General features: G+C 48.7%; 1 protein-coding gene across 1 annotated transcript in view; it reads left to right on the top strand.

Moving 5' to 3' along the window:
- Window positions 1-16,761, top strand: part of EGFLAM (EGF like, fibronectin type III and laminin G domains) — a 150,370-nt gene that overhangs the window by 60,230 nt on the left and 73,379 nt on the right. The window contains exons 5-6 of the mRNA XM_036280199.1: window positions 2,973-3,090; window positions 4,271-4,406. Coding sequence (XP_036136092.1) covers window positions 2,973-3,090; window positions 4,271-4,406 — 254 coding nt within the window. The remainder of the gene's footprint in view (window positions 1-2,972; window positions 3,091-4,270; window positions 4,407-16,761) is intronic.

The following is a 16,761-nucleotide window of genomic DNA, read 5'->3' as shown; positions in this document are numbered from 1 at the left end:
CACACAGGACAGACCCCGGCAAGAACGAGAGCCATGGCCCCTCCTGCAAAACCCAGGAAGCTACTCTAACCTTCAGGGACCACCCAGGGAATGGGAATCCCTCCCACTCCTCTCTGCTCTGGCCTGCACAGCCTTTCTCTGGACGATTGGATGTTTAGAAGATAGTACTTTTCTATTTCTCTGGTGCCTTCCCTCTAATGATGCTAGATATTCCCAACTGAGACCCAGCCCTGACCTGCGGAGTCAACCATGAAGTTGAATCCAAGGTCACTAGTTACCAGTGAAGGTTCTTTAAGAAGCATGGTAGAATTTCGGTGTTGGAACTTCAGTCCAGAGGAGTTAAGTGGCAGGGCATCCTGGCTCTCGTCCAGGGCTCCCACTTCTGCCTCCTCCCGGCCAGGAGAACTGGATGCGCTCGCAGGCTAGTAGCTACACGTCTGGGCTAGTGAACAGGACAACATCTGGCATCGTTTTGGGAAACAAATGGCCTGGGTTTTCAGCAGCAGGAGACAGTGAGCGGGAAAGGGAAGGGGAGATCTGAAACCAGGGTCTGATATTTAAGTCCTGATTTCAGTGATAGCTTTTAAATTTCTGATACATCAACATCTATGTTTATAGAGAAAACAATAGCGCGGTCTTCAGTGTTTAGGGTAAGTGTGTTTTGTAGATTGAGGTATCAGCTACGATTTTTCATCCACGTATTATAGAGTGAGAGCCGGGGCCCTGGAGTCCGCCAGAGCAGGCTTGGGAGGCCCACCGCGCCACTGCATCATCACCCGTCCTTGAGCCGCTCACCAACTTTTCAGGGGTCCCTTTCACCTTCTCTACATGAGAAGAAGGGCGATTCCGGCCTCCCTGGACTGGAGGGAAAGCTAAGCCGGGCTCCCCCGGGGACAGCGGAACACTTGGTAGCTGGTGGTAGCGAGCTTGGCGTGGCTCACAGTGATGACCCGTGAAACCACATCACTGCCTCCGCACTTCACACAACCCACTGAATTCCCAGTGAAAGGGACAAACGCCCGTGAGAGCACCAGGTGGGCTTGGAAAAGCCTGGGCGTGGCAGTTGGGAGACTGAGAGCCGATCTGCTGTCCACCTGCTCCGTCCGGCCTCTGACATGAAACCAGGGCACAGATGGTGGAACTAGGGTACCCAGACGCGGGGAATTAGAGCAGGGGGGCTCTGGGAGCAGGTCCATATGTTCAGCAAAGAGCCTTGTGCAGCTAGAGTGGGGGTGGGGAGGGCACTGATTAGACACTGGTGCTCCGGGAGGCTGCGGAAGTGGCCCAGGTCAGGAGTCAGAGGAAGTGGACGAAGGCAGCGGGTCTGAGAGGCGTGTGCCGGGGATGGAGGGCGGTGGGGAAGGGGGAGCCAGCCTGTCTGGAGCGCCTCACTAACTCCAGGGCCTGGAGCACGACACTGATGCTGTTGCTCAAGGTAGAGGGGCCAGTCATGGGAGCTAGTTCATGAGGTCATCTGCTTACCTTGGACATCTTGGTTTAATTTCTTTTGTGCATTCACTAGTTCATGCATTTGTTCATCAGAAAGCCTTGCTTGGGCATTTGCTCCGTGTCTGATAACACGATGCTAAGCTTTGGGATGCCAGGGGAATAAAGACTCGCTCCCTGCCCTCAAGTGGGAGGAGAGGTGACAAATAAACAGGCAGTTACAATGTAAGGTGAGTGCCGTTAAGACTGAGGTGCACCAAGGACACCAGGAAGCACAGAGGAGGGGTGCCTAACCAGACAGCAGTCCGGGGGTCAAAGGGATGAGGTAATGTCTCAGCTGAACTGAGTCATGAAGGATGAGCGGGGTGAGCCGGGCAAGCCTGGGGGGAAGGGCATTTCATGCAGAGGGAGCAGCAGGTTCAAAGGCCCAGAGGCAAGGGATGGAATAGCATAAGTCTGAGTCCTGCCAAGTTCTTCAGTCTGACCGGAATATAGAATGCAGGGAGGCAGGTGGCATGGGATGGTGCTGGAGGGGTGAGCAGGGGACACAAATATGTTCTTCTCAGGGACTTTAGAGTGGGAGTCATCAGACTGGGGGTTCCGGAGGATAATGCTAGCAGTGTGGATCTGCACTAGGGGTGCAGGCAGAATCAGAGCCACTGGTAAAGTTATGAGGACTTGGGCTGAAATGTCTGTTAGGACGAAATGCCATAAACAGATTCAAGTGATGTCAGGGACTGGGAACAACTGGTAGCCTGTTGAAGGGTGGTTGGGAAGGATGGGTGAACAGAGAGGAACATGTCAAGAATTTCTGGTTTGGATAAACAGAGAGAGCACAGAGGTGGAGCAAGGTTTTGTCTTCTTTTGGGGGGGAGGGGGAGGAAGGATTCGTTGAGCTTTGGCTATGCTGAATTTGAGTTGTTCGGTCATTGTTGGGTAGAGATGTTCAGGAGGCAGTCACAGACCCACGGCTGGTCAAGAGGCAGGTCTAAGCTGGAGATGCAGGCTTGGGAGGTGCACATGAAGGTGGGTGCTAGAAGCTAAGGGAGCAGTAGATGAACTCACCCAAGCAAGAAGACAGCAGCCCGCCCTTAGCCGAGGTTTTGCTTTCCACGGTTGCATCACCCGCAGTCAGTCAAGGTCTGAAAATATTAAATGAAAACATCCAGAAATAAACACTACATAAGTTTTAAATCGCTCACTGCTCTGAGTAGCATGATGAAATCTCGCGCCATCCCGCTCTGTCCCACCCAGAACACAAATCATCCCTTTATCCCATGTCTCCACACTGTATACGCTCCGTGTCCTTAGTCACTCACTGTATAGACTCCAATAAAGGGCACGTCTCTAGTCTTTGGAAATACATTATAGTCTTTTCCTCTTTGCAAATTTGAAAACTTGGCCAATCTCAGAGAAAGCAAAACAATCTCTGTTCCAAGCAGGTACCCAGGGGCCTCAAGATGCCGCCTTCATGGAAATTGTCTGGTTTGCCCCCACTGACACCTTTGCTGTTTGGTCATTGACAGGAGGAAGTGATCGGAGATTTGAAACCAGGCACCGAATATCAAGTGAGTGTAGCAGCTTCCAGCCTGACAGGCAAAGGGTGGCTCAGCTCTCCTCAGCATGTTACCACCTTGCCCCAAGGTAAAGTGGGTTCAATTCGTTAATAATAGGAACGTGATGGGTGATCTTCATCCATTCCTTCGCTCAGTGTATGTCAACAAGGACCTACTATGTGCCAGGCACTGTACTAAGCTCTGGGAATTCAGTGGTGAACAGAATGGCTCCTGCCCTCTTGGAACATAGTGGGGTGGGTCAAGCCTTCATCTAGTTAATGTGTAGTCACAGATTGCCATTAGTGCTACCTCAGTGCTGTAAGGACACCCAGAGGAAGACCTGATGTGGGGAGGTAAGAATTCCCCAAGATGATGACTACATTAGACCTGATGGTGAGTGGGAATTAAGAAGGTGAGGAAGAGGAGTGGGAGGAGAGATTTATAGGCAAAGGGAACCCAACAAAGGCTCGCTGAGGTGACTCTGGGAGCCAAAGTTGCTTTGATGATACATTCATTGCTCACAAGGAGCTCACTGTGGAGGGAGAAGCAAATAGTAAGCCAGCAGGTCCAGGGGATCTGAGCTCCGTGCAGTGGACTTTGGAGAGCTCAGGAGAGTGCTTTCTCCACCCCGAGGCTCAGGGAGGGTTTCAGGAAGATTCATGTCATTGGCCCAAATTTTGAAAACTGCATAGGATTTTGCTAGGAGGAGAAAGCAGGAAAAATGTTTCTGGTGAAAGCAATAGTGTAAACGGAGGCTGAGAGATAAGAAGGTCTGGGTGTAAAAATAGTAGCAGCAGTCACTGGCGAGAGGATCATGAGGGATGCATACGTCTTTACACATGAGGGCATTTCCTAAATGTGTTATCATTGGTATGTATTCTGATGATTGGGGGAACACACACACACACACACACAGACACACACACACACACAGAAAGTAAGTGGCTAAGTATTTTCCTTGTAGGTAAATATCAATTTCAACATACAAACAGAGGTGAAAGGTTGTTAGGAGGTGGGCGTATGATTTGAGGTTTTAAGGGACCACACCGTTGTGTCCCAAGGTCACTGGTCTGCTTTGGATAATAGTTCAGTTGGATTTCACCTTACATGGTGAATCCAGTCGTGATTATTTTCTCGTTTGGTTGGCTAGATTTTGAGGCTGTTTTGAATAAAGCTGTAGGCAGTAGGAAACACACATTATATCTACATATTAAACCTCTCCAATAGCAAAGCTCACAAGCCAACTAGTTGTTTGCTGTCTTGTGTAGAGTCCTGCCTGCCTCCATCAGCACCTCAGCGGCCGCACGTCACTGTGGTTTCTGCGTCTGAGGTGGCCATATCTTGGAAACCTGGAGAGAGTGAAGGAAGCTCCCCTATTCAGTACTATTCTGTGGAATTTATCAGGTAAGTTTGTGTCACACTTAAAAGCCCAATATAGTTACCCCAGGTATTCCAAGCATGATGGAAGACCGGAGCGAGCATCCTCTCAGAGCCTGCCATTTAACAGAGGACAGAGGCGTAGATCCCTGTATTTATCCTCCATCCTTGGGTCAGCACCACGCTTCAGTGGCGGGTCATCTGGTAAACCTTCCTCACGCATCTGGCCTTTCCCATTTCCCTCCACAGTCAGAGATGGTCCTAAGTCTGAACACTCCTGAGGCACCATTGCCAACAAGCCTGCCTGCATTTCAGGCTTGAAACGTACCTCCCTGCCTTTGAAACACTGTCTTTGAACTAAATATTTGATGGTGAATTTTCTGGAGACGGGGAAAGCTCTTTAAAAACAAGTACAATTCACCGAATCTGTATTGCCTTGGGCACGTTGCTCGGTTGGTTTCAGCTTTTCCTTTTTCTCCTCACCTCTCCAGTTCTTGTTATTCAGCTTCTCAGAGGGTAGAAGGGTGTTAGGAGCTTTTCTACGAGTTTGCCAATGTGAAACGGCTCCTCAGTGCCGCTATGTCGTGCTAAGCAAAAGGGGAATGGAGCAGAAGGAATTCCCAGTCTCGGGTCCTTCCTCTGAACTCCCGGTGCAGTTATAATTTGAGTTGAAGCACGCAGCTGATGAAAATGTTTGTGGAGTTGGGAGTTGGTGTTCTCTGCATCGGAGGTGAGGGGGTTGTTCTGGGCTGCCTGCTCCATGGATTCATAAAGGGACTTGCTCAGTGCCTTGTTGCTGAGGCTCTGAAGCTGGGGCGGAGGATCCTGCCAAGATCCGACAGCTCTGCTCTGGTCCTGGACTTCCCAGCTTATTCCTTGGTGGTGGGAAACAGTTATTTGTTTCTCCAGAGAAGTTCTGCACTGAGTCTCTTCAGTGCTTGAGTATGAAGCTTGTTGGGCAGGTTTGTTGATTTCCAAGTGGCAGGAGCTTGAAGGAAGGTGAGGCAGTCACGTATTGGCTCCTGTGACTGTAACGTCCAGTGGCAGATCTAAATTCAGGGAGGACCAGACCACGTCACATCGGCGGTCTGTCTTCACCCATTTCTGTGCTGCACCTTCCCCTTTGTTGGCCTCATTTTCAGGAAGGATCTTCCTGTAGGTGACAAGAAGTCCACGAGGCACTGAAGACTTGCAGTCAAGTAGCATAGCTCCCTAGTGGAAAAGGACCCATCAAAGTCTGTGTTCACTCTTATTGGCCAGGCTTGGGTTCCTCCCTGTTCTCTGAGCCAATCACTGTGGCCAGGGAGGAGACCACACTCATTGGTCAGCACATGTCATATTCTGAGCTCTGGAATTGAGGACTCGTGGGTCATTCATACCTGAAGTACATGGACTGAGGGTTCAAGAGGGTGGAAATTGTCGTGCAATTCATGGAAAGGGGAAGAACATTTGAAAAAAAGTTGCCTAACCACCCTGGTCGGTTTGGCTCAGTAGTTAGAGCGTCGGCCCTTGGACCAAAGAGTGATGGGTTTGATTCCGGCCAAGGGCATGTACCTTGCAGTTCATCCCCTGCCCTGGTCAGGGTCCTGCAGGAGGCAGCCAATTGATGTTTCTTTCTCTCTCTCTCTCTCTCTCTCTCTCTCTCTCCTCACCCCCATCCCCCTCCCTCCCACTCTATCTAAAGATAAATGGAAAAAAATATCCTCGGGTGAGGATTAAAAAAAAAAAGTTGGCTACCATTACAGCTCCAGGCCAGTGCTCTTCCTTGAACATAATCTGCACTCCTGCTCTTGAAAGGAGGTGGTAGCCCAGCCTGGAGTAGAAAAGATTCTAATTCTGGCTCCAAGAATAGTTACAGGTGCAGCACTGGAAAGTCCTATACCTTCGGCTTTCTCATCTGTAAAACTTAGAGTGAAACTTAACATTTCTAATTTATCAGCAAAGCAAATGTAATACTTCACAGTTGGGGGGGGGGGGATGCAGAGTTTTTCAAAGGTAGCCTAGCAGATGATCTGTGTAATCCCTGGCAAATACAATGGTTATCATTTATTACTAATTTTGCATGAAAGCATGTATTTTTTAAACGTGTTTTAAGTCTGGCATCTGGATGAAGGTAGAAACTACAGTTTGTTGCCTTGTGTGTTCAGCTGAAAGTAGATGCTGGGGAGATTCACTGGACTAAGGACCAGAACGGGGACAGGGGCCCGGTGCCTGGACTCCCCCTGCTGAGGCCCCCACGCCTGAAGGCAGAGCGCAAGACAGGGACTAGGGTGCAAGTGGTCTATCTTGTTTAGAAGTAGGCGTGAGATGTGAGGACACAGAAGGGTGTGTTTGGTACTCAGGTCACTACCACAGGGCTCAGGGTCTTTGGTGGGAGCTAACGTCACTGAGGTCTCTCTGCAGTGTGGAGACTCCATCCTCTCAAATCTCCCTCGCAAAAGGACAGGAGCCAATTACTCTTCAACTCTGTCCTCCTCTTTGGACTGGGGCTCCCCAGGGGTACAGTTCGCACCTTCGAGGCCCTGCTGGGTGTGGACCGAGGAGAGGCCCTGGGAGGGAAGGAGCTGCGATGTGAGCCCGGCAGGTGTTGCGGCTGGATGCCGGCCGTACAGGGAGAGTCTGGGCTCACCTGTTCCCAGTGCCACAGCCGCTGCCGAAAGCACACTGGGGACGGGGACGTGACAAGGGCCCAGAGGCATTGATCACAATGTCCTTGTCTGCAAAACATGGGTGATAACTCCTTCCAACCCTGTCACGTGTGTTAAAGAGAATCAAGTGAAATCACACATGAGAAGGGACTTGGTAGACATTGAAAACCTACAGAAGTGCCAGGTTTACGTGGCTGTTCTGCACCTACATTTACTAATTACGGCTCCTCTCCAGCAAAAATGCATTTTACCATTCGGATTTGTCTCTAACATTTGAGGGGCTTCGGCCCCACATTCTTACCCATAAATATTTTCAAATTATTCATCATTGTAACAAACTGTTACATATATTTTTTTTCTGTTTATCTTGAAAAAGATATCTTCACAATGCCGTGGAAAGCTAGCTTCAAATTTCGAATTCCTGGACACCTTGGAGTTCCCAGTGGACCAAGGTCGGACGGGAAAGCCAGCTCCTGTTCCAGCCCGTGTTAGGAGCTCTTCCTCTGGTGTCTCTCCCAGAATATGTCACTGTGGCCATGTGACCTGATGTCAGAACCTCATCTGTAATATCAAGGTCATGTGGCCCTCACTGCAGGGCTCTTGTCATAGATGTCACAGTTTGTCCACAGTAGACATTCGATGTTTGTGTCTTGTGTCCTTCCCCCATGCCATCATTTCCCTTTTACCAGGAAAGAAATTGAGATTCAGTTGCTTAAGTTGCTTGGCCGAGGCGAAATGACTGGATGGGGACAGAATTAAAATTGGAACAGGCCCTGGCCGGTTTGGCTGGTAGAGCATCCGCCCACGGACCAAAGAGTCGTGGGTTCATTTCTGGTTAAGGGCATGTACCTCGGTTGCAGTTCAGGTCCCAGGCCCTGCTCAGGTCGTGTGGGAGGCAACCAGTCGATGTGTCTCTCTTGCATCGATGTTTCCTTCTCTCTCTCTCTCCCCCCCTCTCCCACTCTGTCTGAAGATAAATGGGAAAATATCCTCGGGCGAGGATAAAAAAAAAATGGAACGGAAGCCCCCTGACTTCCAGCCCACCTCTGTTTTCACGCAACCCACGGCTGGTCATGCGTGATGGCCTTCAGAGCCCGTAGGAAGTGTGGACTCGGCCGCCCAGAGCCCCGCTGGCTCGGGCGGGGACCCCAGCCCCGGCTGCTATGTGCTGTTGGGCCAGGAGACAGCTTTCACAGCGGGTCGTGCTACTTACTGTCGGGCTGCAAGACAGATCCCCACATTCATTCTGTAAATGGTCTCAGAGTCTCTCCCGTTACAGGTGAGTCCTGAGGGTATGTGTTTAGAGAGAGCTTTCCCAGACTCAATATCAGAAATTTGCAATTAGTGTGAAAAGCATCAGGGGTCTTCAGTTATTCTGTTTTCCCCAGAGAGGTCTGTTTAATGCATAATATCGAATTCCTTTGGCCCAGATGACCTCCTGTGTACAGAAACACCTGTGACAGGTCTCTGTGTGAGCCCAAAGCTTCTTGTTATATCCAGGAGGCGGTCCTGTGGCAGGCCAAAGCTAGCAAATTGTCGAGGTCATTTATGGTCAGAGGCTGTCCCCAGATTTCAACCATCTTAATGTGAAATTTCCATCGAAGTCTGTCACTGGAAGATTAGGTTCCGGTCCTCTTTCTGTCTTGGTAGGTGCTTAAACATCAGCTGCTCTTCTTATTTATTAAATGAGGATAATGGTATCAAAGTTGGCCTGGGGTGGTTCATTATCTTTCCTGCTAACAGTAGATTTTTAATTTTTAATCAGTGTAGAAAAGATTTGAAGAGGCAAATTCTAAGTAAGGCTAGAGGCTGTAACGTATTTTGCAATGTTTTCAAAAAATTTACCTGCTTTTATAAAACAGAAAAATGGTGCATTTGTGGTGAAAGAGAACATTTCTAAAATGATACTAAAACTTTCTTTGTGGGCAGCAATGCTTAGTGTTTGTTAAAATAAGAGCCAAGCATAAATATAGCTACCTATGTTTTGAAATATTTTGGCTATAAATATCTAAGAAACTGTCTTCCTTCAGCCTAAGAATTTCCCCAGGGTAAGTGCCTTTCTCATAAGCAAAAAAAAATAGAAACGATGGTGGCAATGAAAACTAAAGTCCTGGAAAATATTCCTCACCCCTGATGTTCCAAATGGGACCCCATGCTTCACATATACCATCGATCAGGTTGGCTAAAGGTGAAAAACAGTTTTCATTTAACTCACCTATAGTTTTTCTGTAGTGTGAGCTGATTTGTTACCATTGCGTCAGAGCGCCGCAGTGTCAGGTGCTGAGAAGGGTAGACTAACGTCTTCGGTGGCTGTCTTCCGAAGAAGCTGACCTCTGGCTGTTTTGACGTGCTTATGGAAGTTCGCTGTATTTCGGTGTATATTTTCAGGGACACAGGTCAAGAAATGTGGATCTCTCAATCTTAGCCTGAGATGGTTCGACCAATAAATGGGAAGGAACATGATTTCCTTTCTTTTCCCTTTCACCCTTTCCTGCCTAAATAATTCCCTGATTCTTTGCAGATGTCTTTCATGATAAGCCTTGCACAATCCAGCTTCGCACAGGGCTGCTTCTAATGCTGACTTGCACGTAAGAATCTCAAGGTCATGCTCACCTGGGTGAGTTTTGAAAATTATTCACAAATGGACATTTTTCTCAGAAGTCATCTGACTTTCCATCCCACCATAAACTTTGTTAATGTAACAAAGTAACAAGTAACACATGAGCTCAGTTTCCTCATAGGAAGTCACCCTGCAGAGTCACTGAAATGAGGATCAAATCTGGGATTCCGAATGGAGGCCGGAATGATTCCAGATTTTCCTTGAATAGTTCTAAGGGATGATGCAATTTGACTCATGGTCACAGCCTAAGAAAGTTAAAGAAGTTGCTCATTCAGAATCGAAACTTTTAGTCCGAGGCTTGGTTTCATCTCTCAGGTTTAAGTTTGTCCGAATGTGGAACCAGAAGACAAGATCTGAACTGGCCTCTAATCCTGGGGACGAGTGGCTCGGTTCCAGGTCGCAGCTTCCTTCCATCGAAAATAAGGCTGGACCGTTGGACCTCTGGACTCTGGTGACTCTGATTTTCTATTCTCATGACAACGCGGAGGCCGTGCAGATGGGTGGTTTATGTAAAGGCTTTGGACCTGGATTGTCTGGTCCCACCCCGGCCCCCACCACGTCTAAACTATTTAACTCTGAAGCAGATTGTTTCTGCCTCTTCTTTGTGCCGCAGACAGAGAATGGGGATAGCAGTTTACCGCCTCACAGAGTTGTCGTGAGAGTAAACGAGTTGGTACACATGAAATGCACAGAACAGTGACTGGCACATCGGAAGTGCCTCATCAATGCAAATTCTTCCTACTTACGGATTTTGTGACAGGTCGATCTGCTTTTCTACATAGCCATGTGCTTTCTTGGCTAGAAGGCCTTATGCTTGCTCTTCTGTGCAGCATAACTCTTCCACCCCTTCACCTACCTCACTCTTGTTCATCCCTCAGGGCGCTTGCTTAATTATCACTTCCCCCAGGAAGCTTCCCTGAACTTCCGCCCCTTCTTCAGACTAGGTTATGGACACCTACAATGTGTACTTGCAACACTTGTCACACTTGCAGTTGATTACTTGTTCAAGGTCTGTCCTCTTCACCGTGACACAGGGGCGATGGCTGACTCGCTCCCTTCTGTGGAACACAGCGTCCAGCGTGGAGTGAACATACCACGTGCCAGGCAGGGGCCGGCGAACGTCTGGACAGAGGCCGTCATGGGATTGGAACCTGTGCAAGCTCCTCATCCTCTCTGAGCCGTAAAACAGGGGTGATGGTAGCAGTGACCTCGGAAGGGTCGTGAAGATGGAAAGATGTTGGTACGGCACTTGTAAGAGTGGCTCAAGGACAGTTTCATTTATGTTGGTTCCTTTTCTGACTCTGAGCCACGGGGCAATGGAAATGGATTGTGGCAATGGAAGTGGATTGTGGCAATGGAAGTGGATCGTGGCAACGGAAGTGGATTGTGGCAGTGGAAATGGATTGTGGCAATGGAAATGGATTGTGGCAATGGGAGTGGATTGTGGCAATGGGAGTGGATCGTGGCAATGGAAGTGGATCGTGGCAATGGAAGTGGATCGTGGCAACGGAAGTGGATTGTGGCAGTGGAAATGGATTGTGGCAATGGAAATGGATTGTGGCAATGGGAGTGGATTGTGGCAATGGGAGTGGATCGTGGCAATGGAAGTGGATCGTGGCAACGGAAGTGGATTGTGGCAGTGGAAATGGATTGTGGCAATGGAAATGGATTGTGGCAATGGGAGTGGATCGTGGCAATGGGAGTGGATCGTGGCAATGGAAGTGGATCGTGGCAATGGAAGTGGATCGTGGCAACGGAAGTGGATTGTGGCAATGCAAGTGGATTGTGGCAATGGAAATGGATTGTGGCAATGGAAGTGGATTGTGGCAATGGAAGTGGATCGTGGCAATGGAAGTGGATCGTGGCAACGGAAGTGGATTGTGGCAGTGGAAATGGATTGTGGCAATGGAAATGGATTGTGGCAATGGGAGTGGATTGTGGCAATGGGAGTGGATCGTGGCAATGGAAGTGGATCGTGGCAATGGAAGTGGATCGTGGCAATGGAAGTGGATCGTGGCAATGGAAATGGATTGTGGCAATGGAAATGGATTGTGGCAATGGAAGTGGATCGTGGCACTGGAAGTGGATCGTGGCAATGGAAATGGATCGTGGCAATGGAAATGGATTGCCACACCAGTCACAGGGGACTCAGTGAATCCCTTCGCTGATCTCAGAGGCCACAGCAGTAACCCACATCCGGCCTCTCCCACCGCAGAAAGCAAAGCCAGACAAAACTCCAGCATGTGTCTACACACACCCCTCCCCCCCTCCCCCCACACAGTGTTATTTATTGCTTTTGTTTTCTCCTCGCAAAAGGACCATCAGTGTGGCACAGCGGCACAGACCACCTAAAGGTGTCAGACTAACTGGGGAGTTCCCATTGCGAGTTCACTGCGGATGGAAGCCTGGCTTGCGCTCCGGAGCCCGTGTAATGAGTGGACTGCCGGGTTTCCCACGGTGTCTTCCTAGAGTGGGTATCAGTACCTGGGCAGATGGCTGCGATATTTAACAGTGATATAGCCAGTGTCGGTTCCCCTGCCCCTAAAACCTAGAACTTAAAATATTGAAATAATTGTTTTATTTTCACAATGAGTTATTTGGGGGAGAATGGGGGCAAACCCCCCTTTCTTTGTGAGAGTGTTCAGGAAAGTATCAGCCTTCCTGACCACCAGGAATAGCCTTAGAAATAAGCGAGAAGGGGCGGCTGGGAGGTCAGTTGAGACTTCATATTAACAAGGGTGCTTCACAAAGAATTCCTTCTCCTTACCTTTCGTTTCCAAACTGAAAGATCTCAGAAGCACCTTGCGGACTGGTGCCCGGCCCCAGAAATTCTGGAAGCGGTCAAGTTCCTCCATTCAGGCTCCAAAGGAAGGGCCATTCTGAATGCTTTTGCGGAGGCCTGACCAACTGTTCCACACATCGATCCCTTCACCCCTCCCATCATGAGCATCTCTGATGTCATCCCTGCTCAGACTGCTGGCAGCGGGCATGAAGCGAGTTCCTGCCATTTGCAAGCTGTAGATGAAGGTGCGTCTCTGTTGCTCCTCCTGGGACAGAATGCCACCTGCGTCTCTTTCTCCATTCTGTCTGTCTGCTTGTCCTTGGGTTGGGTCGAACCAATCTGTAAACAGAGAAGGCTGAAAGTTGAAGGTCCAATGATACATTTTTGAAGACTATGACTACTTAGTGGTTTTGGACTTTCCTCTGCGATTCTTTTCAGTGCAGAGCAAATCCTGCGTGAAACCGGCCTGTGAAACGGACAGAGCCGGAGGCTGCGTCAGGCTCTGCCTCCCCCTGCGGCACTCGCCTGGATAATCTGAGGGTCAGGTCTCGTCTAGGGCAGGGCGCTCTCCTGCAGTCTGCAGATCCTCGACAGGTCCGTGGACAGAATTCAAGGGGCCGCTGGACTTGGGTTGAACAAAAATCACATCCTCGGTTGCACCAAATTTTGCGTTGTTTATTTATTTTTTAATCAAATGTGAATGTAGGCAACAAACCACAGTGGTATTGGCAGTTCCTCGGACTTTGTCACCATTAGCATCCTAGATGTTTTCTTATCCCACTATAATTGTTGCACATGTCCCCAAATACTAGTTATACCTGTCACTACCTGAAAATTATTGTAGCTATTAAATCAATTGTCAGGTGTTGTTATTTAATGTATTAATAAAACAGTACACATACTAGTATATCATTTTGTTTGTTTTTATAATTGTTTTCAATATAATTGGTTTCCTTGGTGATCCTAGGTATTTTATTTTATTCATTTAAGAACATTATTCTGAGAAGGCTCATAGGCTTCCTCGGACTATCAAGTGGCACAGACAAGATTGAAGATTGTTGTTTCGGGCCAGGGGTTGTACAACTCTTTCTCACAGGGTCGGATTGTAAATATTCTATGCTTTGCAGTTACATGATCTCTGTTTCCACTACTCAGCTCTGTCAGTGTAGCAGGAAACCAGCCATAGACACTAAACAAACAAGCGAGGTTGTGTCCTAGGAAAACTTTATTTGTAAAAACCGACAGCTGCCTGAAGCCTGCCACACCCTGGTTTAGAGCATCTTGTTATCCCTAAGGTCAGTTCTACAGGTGTTTCGATTCAGCTCAGCCTCCCTTAATTGGACACCTACCATGTGCTTGTATCCATCCAACACGTACTATTGAGTACCTTCTATGTGCACATCGTTCATGGAGCTGATGTCGCTCTGTCCGCCTCCACCCACTATTCCTTTTCAGTTATTCAAGCTCAAATACATTCCAGATCTAACTGAAGTTCTTCCTGGTGCTCGTAGACTGTCCCTGGGATTCCTGTTCACATTGACCTGTTCAGATAGAGCTCTTGAAACATGCTGTTTTGCACTGGCTTTCTACGGATCCTTAGATGTCTTATCTCCCAATTAGATTGGAAACTCCCTAAGAATGGAACTATGTTTATAGTTCCTTGAATCTCCAGAATGTAGCTTCTGTGGATGGATACCCAGCTGATAATCATTAGTCACTTGCCAATTGACTAGCCCAAGGCAGCTACCTACTGGGTTTGGTGGTACCAAGAAAAACAATTGTCCCCTAAGGATGAGGTTGGCGATGGGAGAGAAGCTTAAAAGGCCAAAAGAAAAAATGCAAATAAAACAGAGAAATATACCACCGAGTGATTCTGTGACTTTGGCTAAACCATTCCCTTCAGTGCCCACATGCGTTGAAGGAGAGCCTCGTCTAGACAAGTTGCTCTTAAAGCTTTGGAGGATCTGATAAAAGTGAAGGACCCTTCTCTTAGGAAAGTGAGATGATGTTCACACACAAAGGCCCACATATAATCCCTGAGAGTTTCAGGCCCTCAGACGAAATGATCTCCAAGATGCCCGATAACCGGGTTGGATGCTACATGGCCAGTGGTAAGACTCCTTCCCACCCAAAGAAGCCAGTGAGTGAGTCTTGATTACTTGAATCAGCTACTTGGGATTTGAATAGCCACTGCCAACACCTGGCTTGTGCCCCTGAACTCCCCTGCCCAGCCACCTTCCAGAGGTGTCCCACTGATCTCCAGAGATGCAGGACCCAACCCAACCCTCACCCACTAGTTGGGAAAGTGCATACAGTGCCCACCTGCTGGTGGTTGCCCATCTTTAGCTTGGATGGCATCACAGTCTTAGTCTGCTTCTCTCCTTCTAGCTTTCATTGTTGGGGAAATTGGCAGGCGGGTGTTGCTATGGTGATTTGACTGGCAACTGTGTTGAATAAAATAATTTCCTTTCCTTGAAAAAGGAAGCTGTTGTTTGAGGGTGATCTAAGACAGTGCTTCTGCCTAGTTATCCCTTTCTGAGCCTCTCCTTTGCACTTTTGTACTTTGAGAGACTCTAAAAACATTTCAATACGATCCCCATGAGAAAAGCAGAGGCCACGTGGTAAAGGTTCTGATCTGCAATTCCGCCTGCCTGAGCTCCCCCCCCCCCCACTCTATGTGATGAACTGAAAGGTTAATGATTTTAATCTCTTATTTGCTGAAAAGACAGCTTTCTTTCCTGTGTCAAATGAACAAATACGAACTAATCTCCCTTTGCGGGGAGGGGGCTGTCATTTTTACTTGAGGATTGTGGCAGATATTTGGGTAAACAATGGCATCCGAGAACAGTTATAGGTCACGTCCTCTAGAAACGCCACAGGCTTAGCAAAGCCGACCAGGAGAGAAAGTGCGTCTCCTCTGACCACTTTCAGGGTGTTCCCTGTGGCTTTCCTCTGGGAAGTGATTTTATTCATTCGAGTTTGTAAATGTTTCCTTCCACTCACTGAGGTTTTCTCTTTGATGACAAAATTAGCTCACACGAGAAGTCCGTCGTTAGGGAAAAGATATTCAGAAAGAGAAACCAGCCCTACTTTCCGGTGGGCGTGACCTCTGACCTCTGCTTCCCCCAGCCCGGGATTCTTGTGGATACAAATTACTCCGCTTGGAGGGCCCGGGGAACATCTCTTCCTGGGCTCAAGGACCCCGTCGGCATTCACCTTGTTAGAGAATCACCTGAGCATCTCCTTTAATGACATGAGTCTCTGTTTCCATGCCCCGTAAGTTGTTCACAAAGGACAGACATTGATCCTTTTGCTTCCTGCCTTTTTCTAAATTATCTGTGAGCAGCGGTATTTAACAATGGAGCAATATTCAGATGTGCCCCAAAGCAGCAAGCTGAAGGGAGGAGAGTAGCCCCCAAACCCTGTACCCTGGTTCTCCATCCAGTATCAAAGATCTCAATCCGACTTTCCCCTATCAACCCGAGTCGGCATCACCATTTGTCAGCTGTGAGACTCTGGCCAAGTGCCTTGCCCAGTGATGTTTAGTTCCCTCCGTAAAGCCATGGGGAGGGTGTTAATATTACCGTCTGCTGCGTCGGGCAGTTTGGGGACATACGTGAGTCAAAGGGCTGGAACAGCGCCGGTCCAGCAGCTCCCCTTTGCTCGTGGTTTTGCTCTCCGTGGATTCAGTTACCCGTGGTCAACCAGGCCCCCCAAAATATTGCATTGAAGATTTCAGAAAGAAACAATTCATAAATTTTAAATTGCACCTTGTTCTGAGCAGCCTGAGGAAATCGCACACTGTCCCGCTCCGTCCTGCTGGGGATGGTTCATCCCTCTGTGCAGCGTCTGCCTCTGGGGATGCCCCCCGCCCCGTCGTCTGGCGGGAGCCCACCTGGTGGTCAGCTCGGCTGTGGAGAGCGGTGGGAAGGCCGACGACTGTCGGGGTCTCGCAGTGCTTCTGTCTAAGTCACCCTCCTTGCCCACTGTGGGTCCCGATGAGCAGGAGCGGTGCTGCTGGCGGGTTGGACCGACCAAAAAGAAGCCCTCAGGTGCTTCCTTGGAGTCAGAACGTGAGACAGGACAGTAAGATATTTGAGAGAGAGAGAAACCACATTTACATACGTTTCATTACGGTACATGGTTAGAATTGTTCCATTTTATTATTAGTTGTTAATCTATAAAGTAAGCCTCGTCATAGGTCTGTGTGTGATGTCTGTATCAGAGACGACATCGCATATACTGGGTTCGGTACTATCTGTGGTTTCGGGCACCCACTGGGGTCCTGGAACATATCCCTGTGGATGGGGGGGGCTATACTTCCTAAGAACT

The sequence above is a fragment of the Molossus molossus genome, unplaced genomic scaffold (assembly GCF_014108415.1).
Source record: "Molossus molossus isolate mMolMol1 unplaced genomic scaffold, mMolMol1.p scaffold_m16_p_3, whole genome shotgun sequence".
Classification (NCBI taxonomy): Eukaryota; Metazoa; Chordata; class Mammalia; order Chiroptera; family Molossidae; genus Molossus; species Molossus molossus.
Note: the sequence above shows the minus strand (reverse complement) of the source record. Positions and strands in the feature narration are given on the sequence as shown.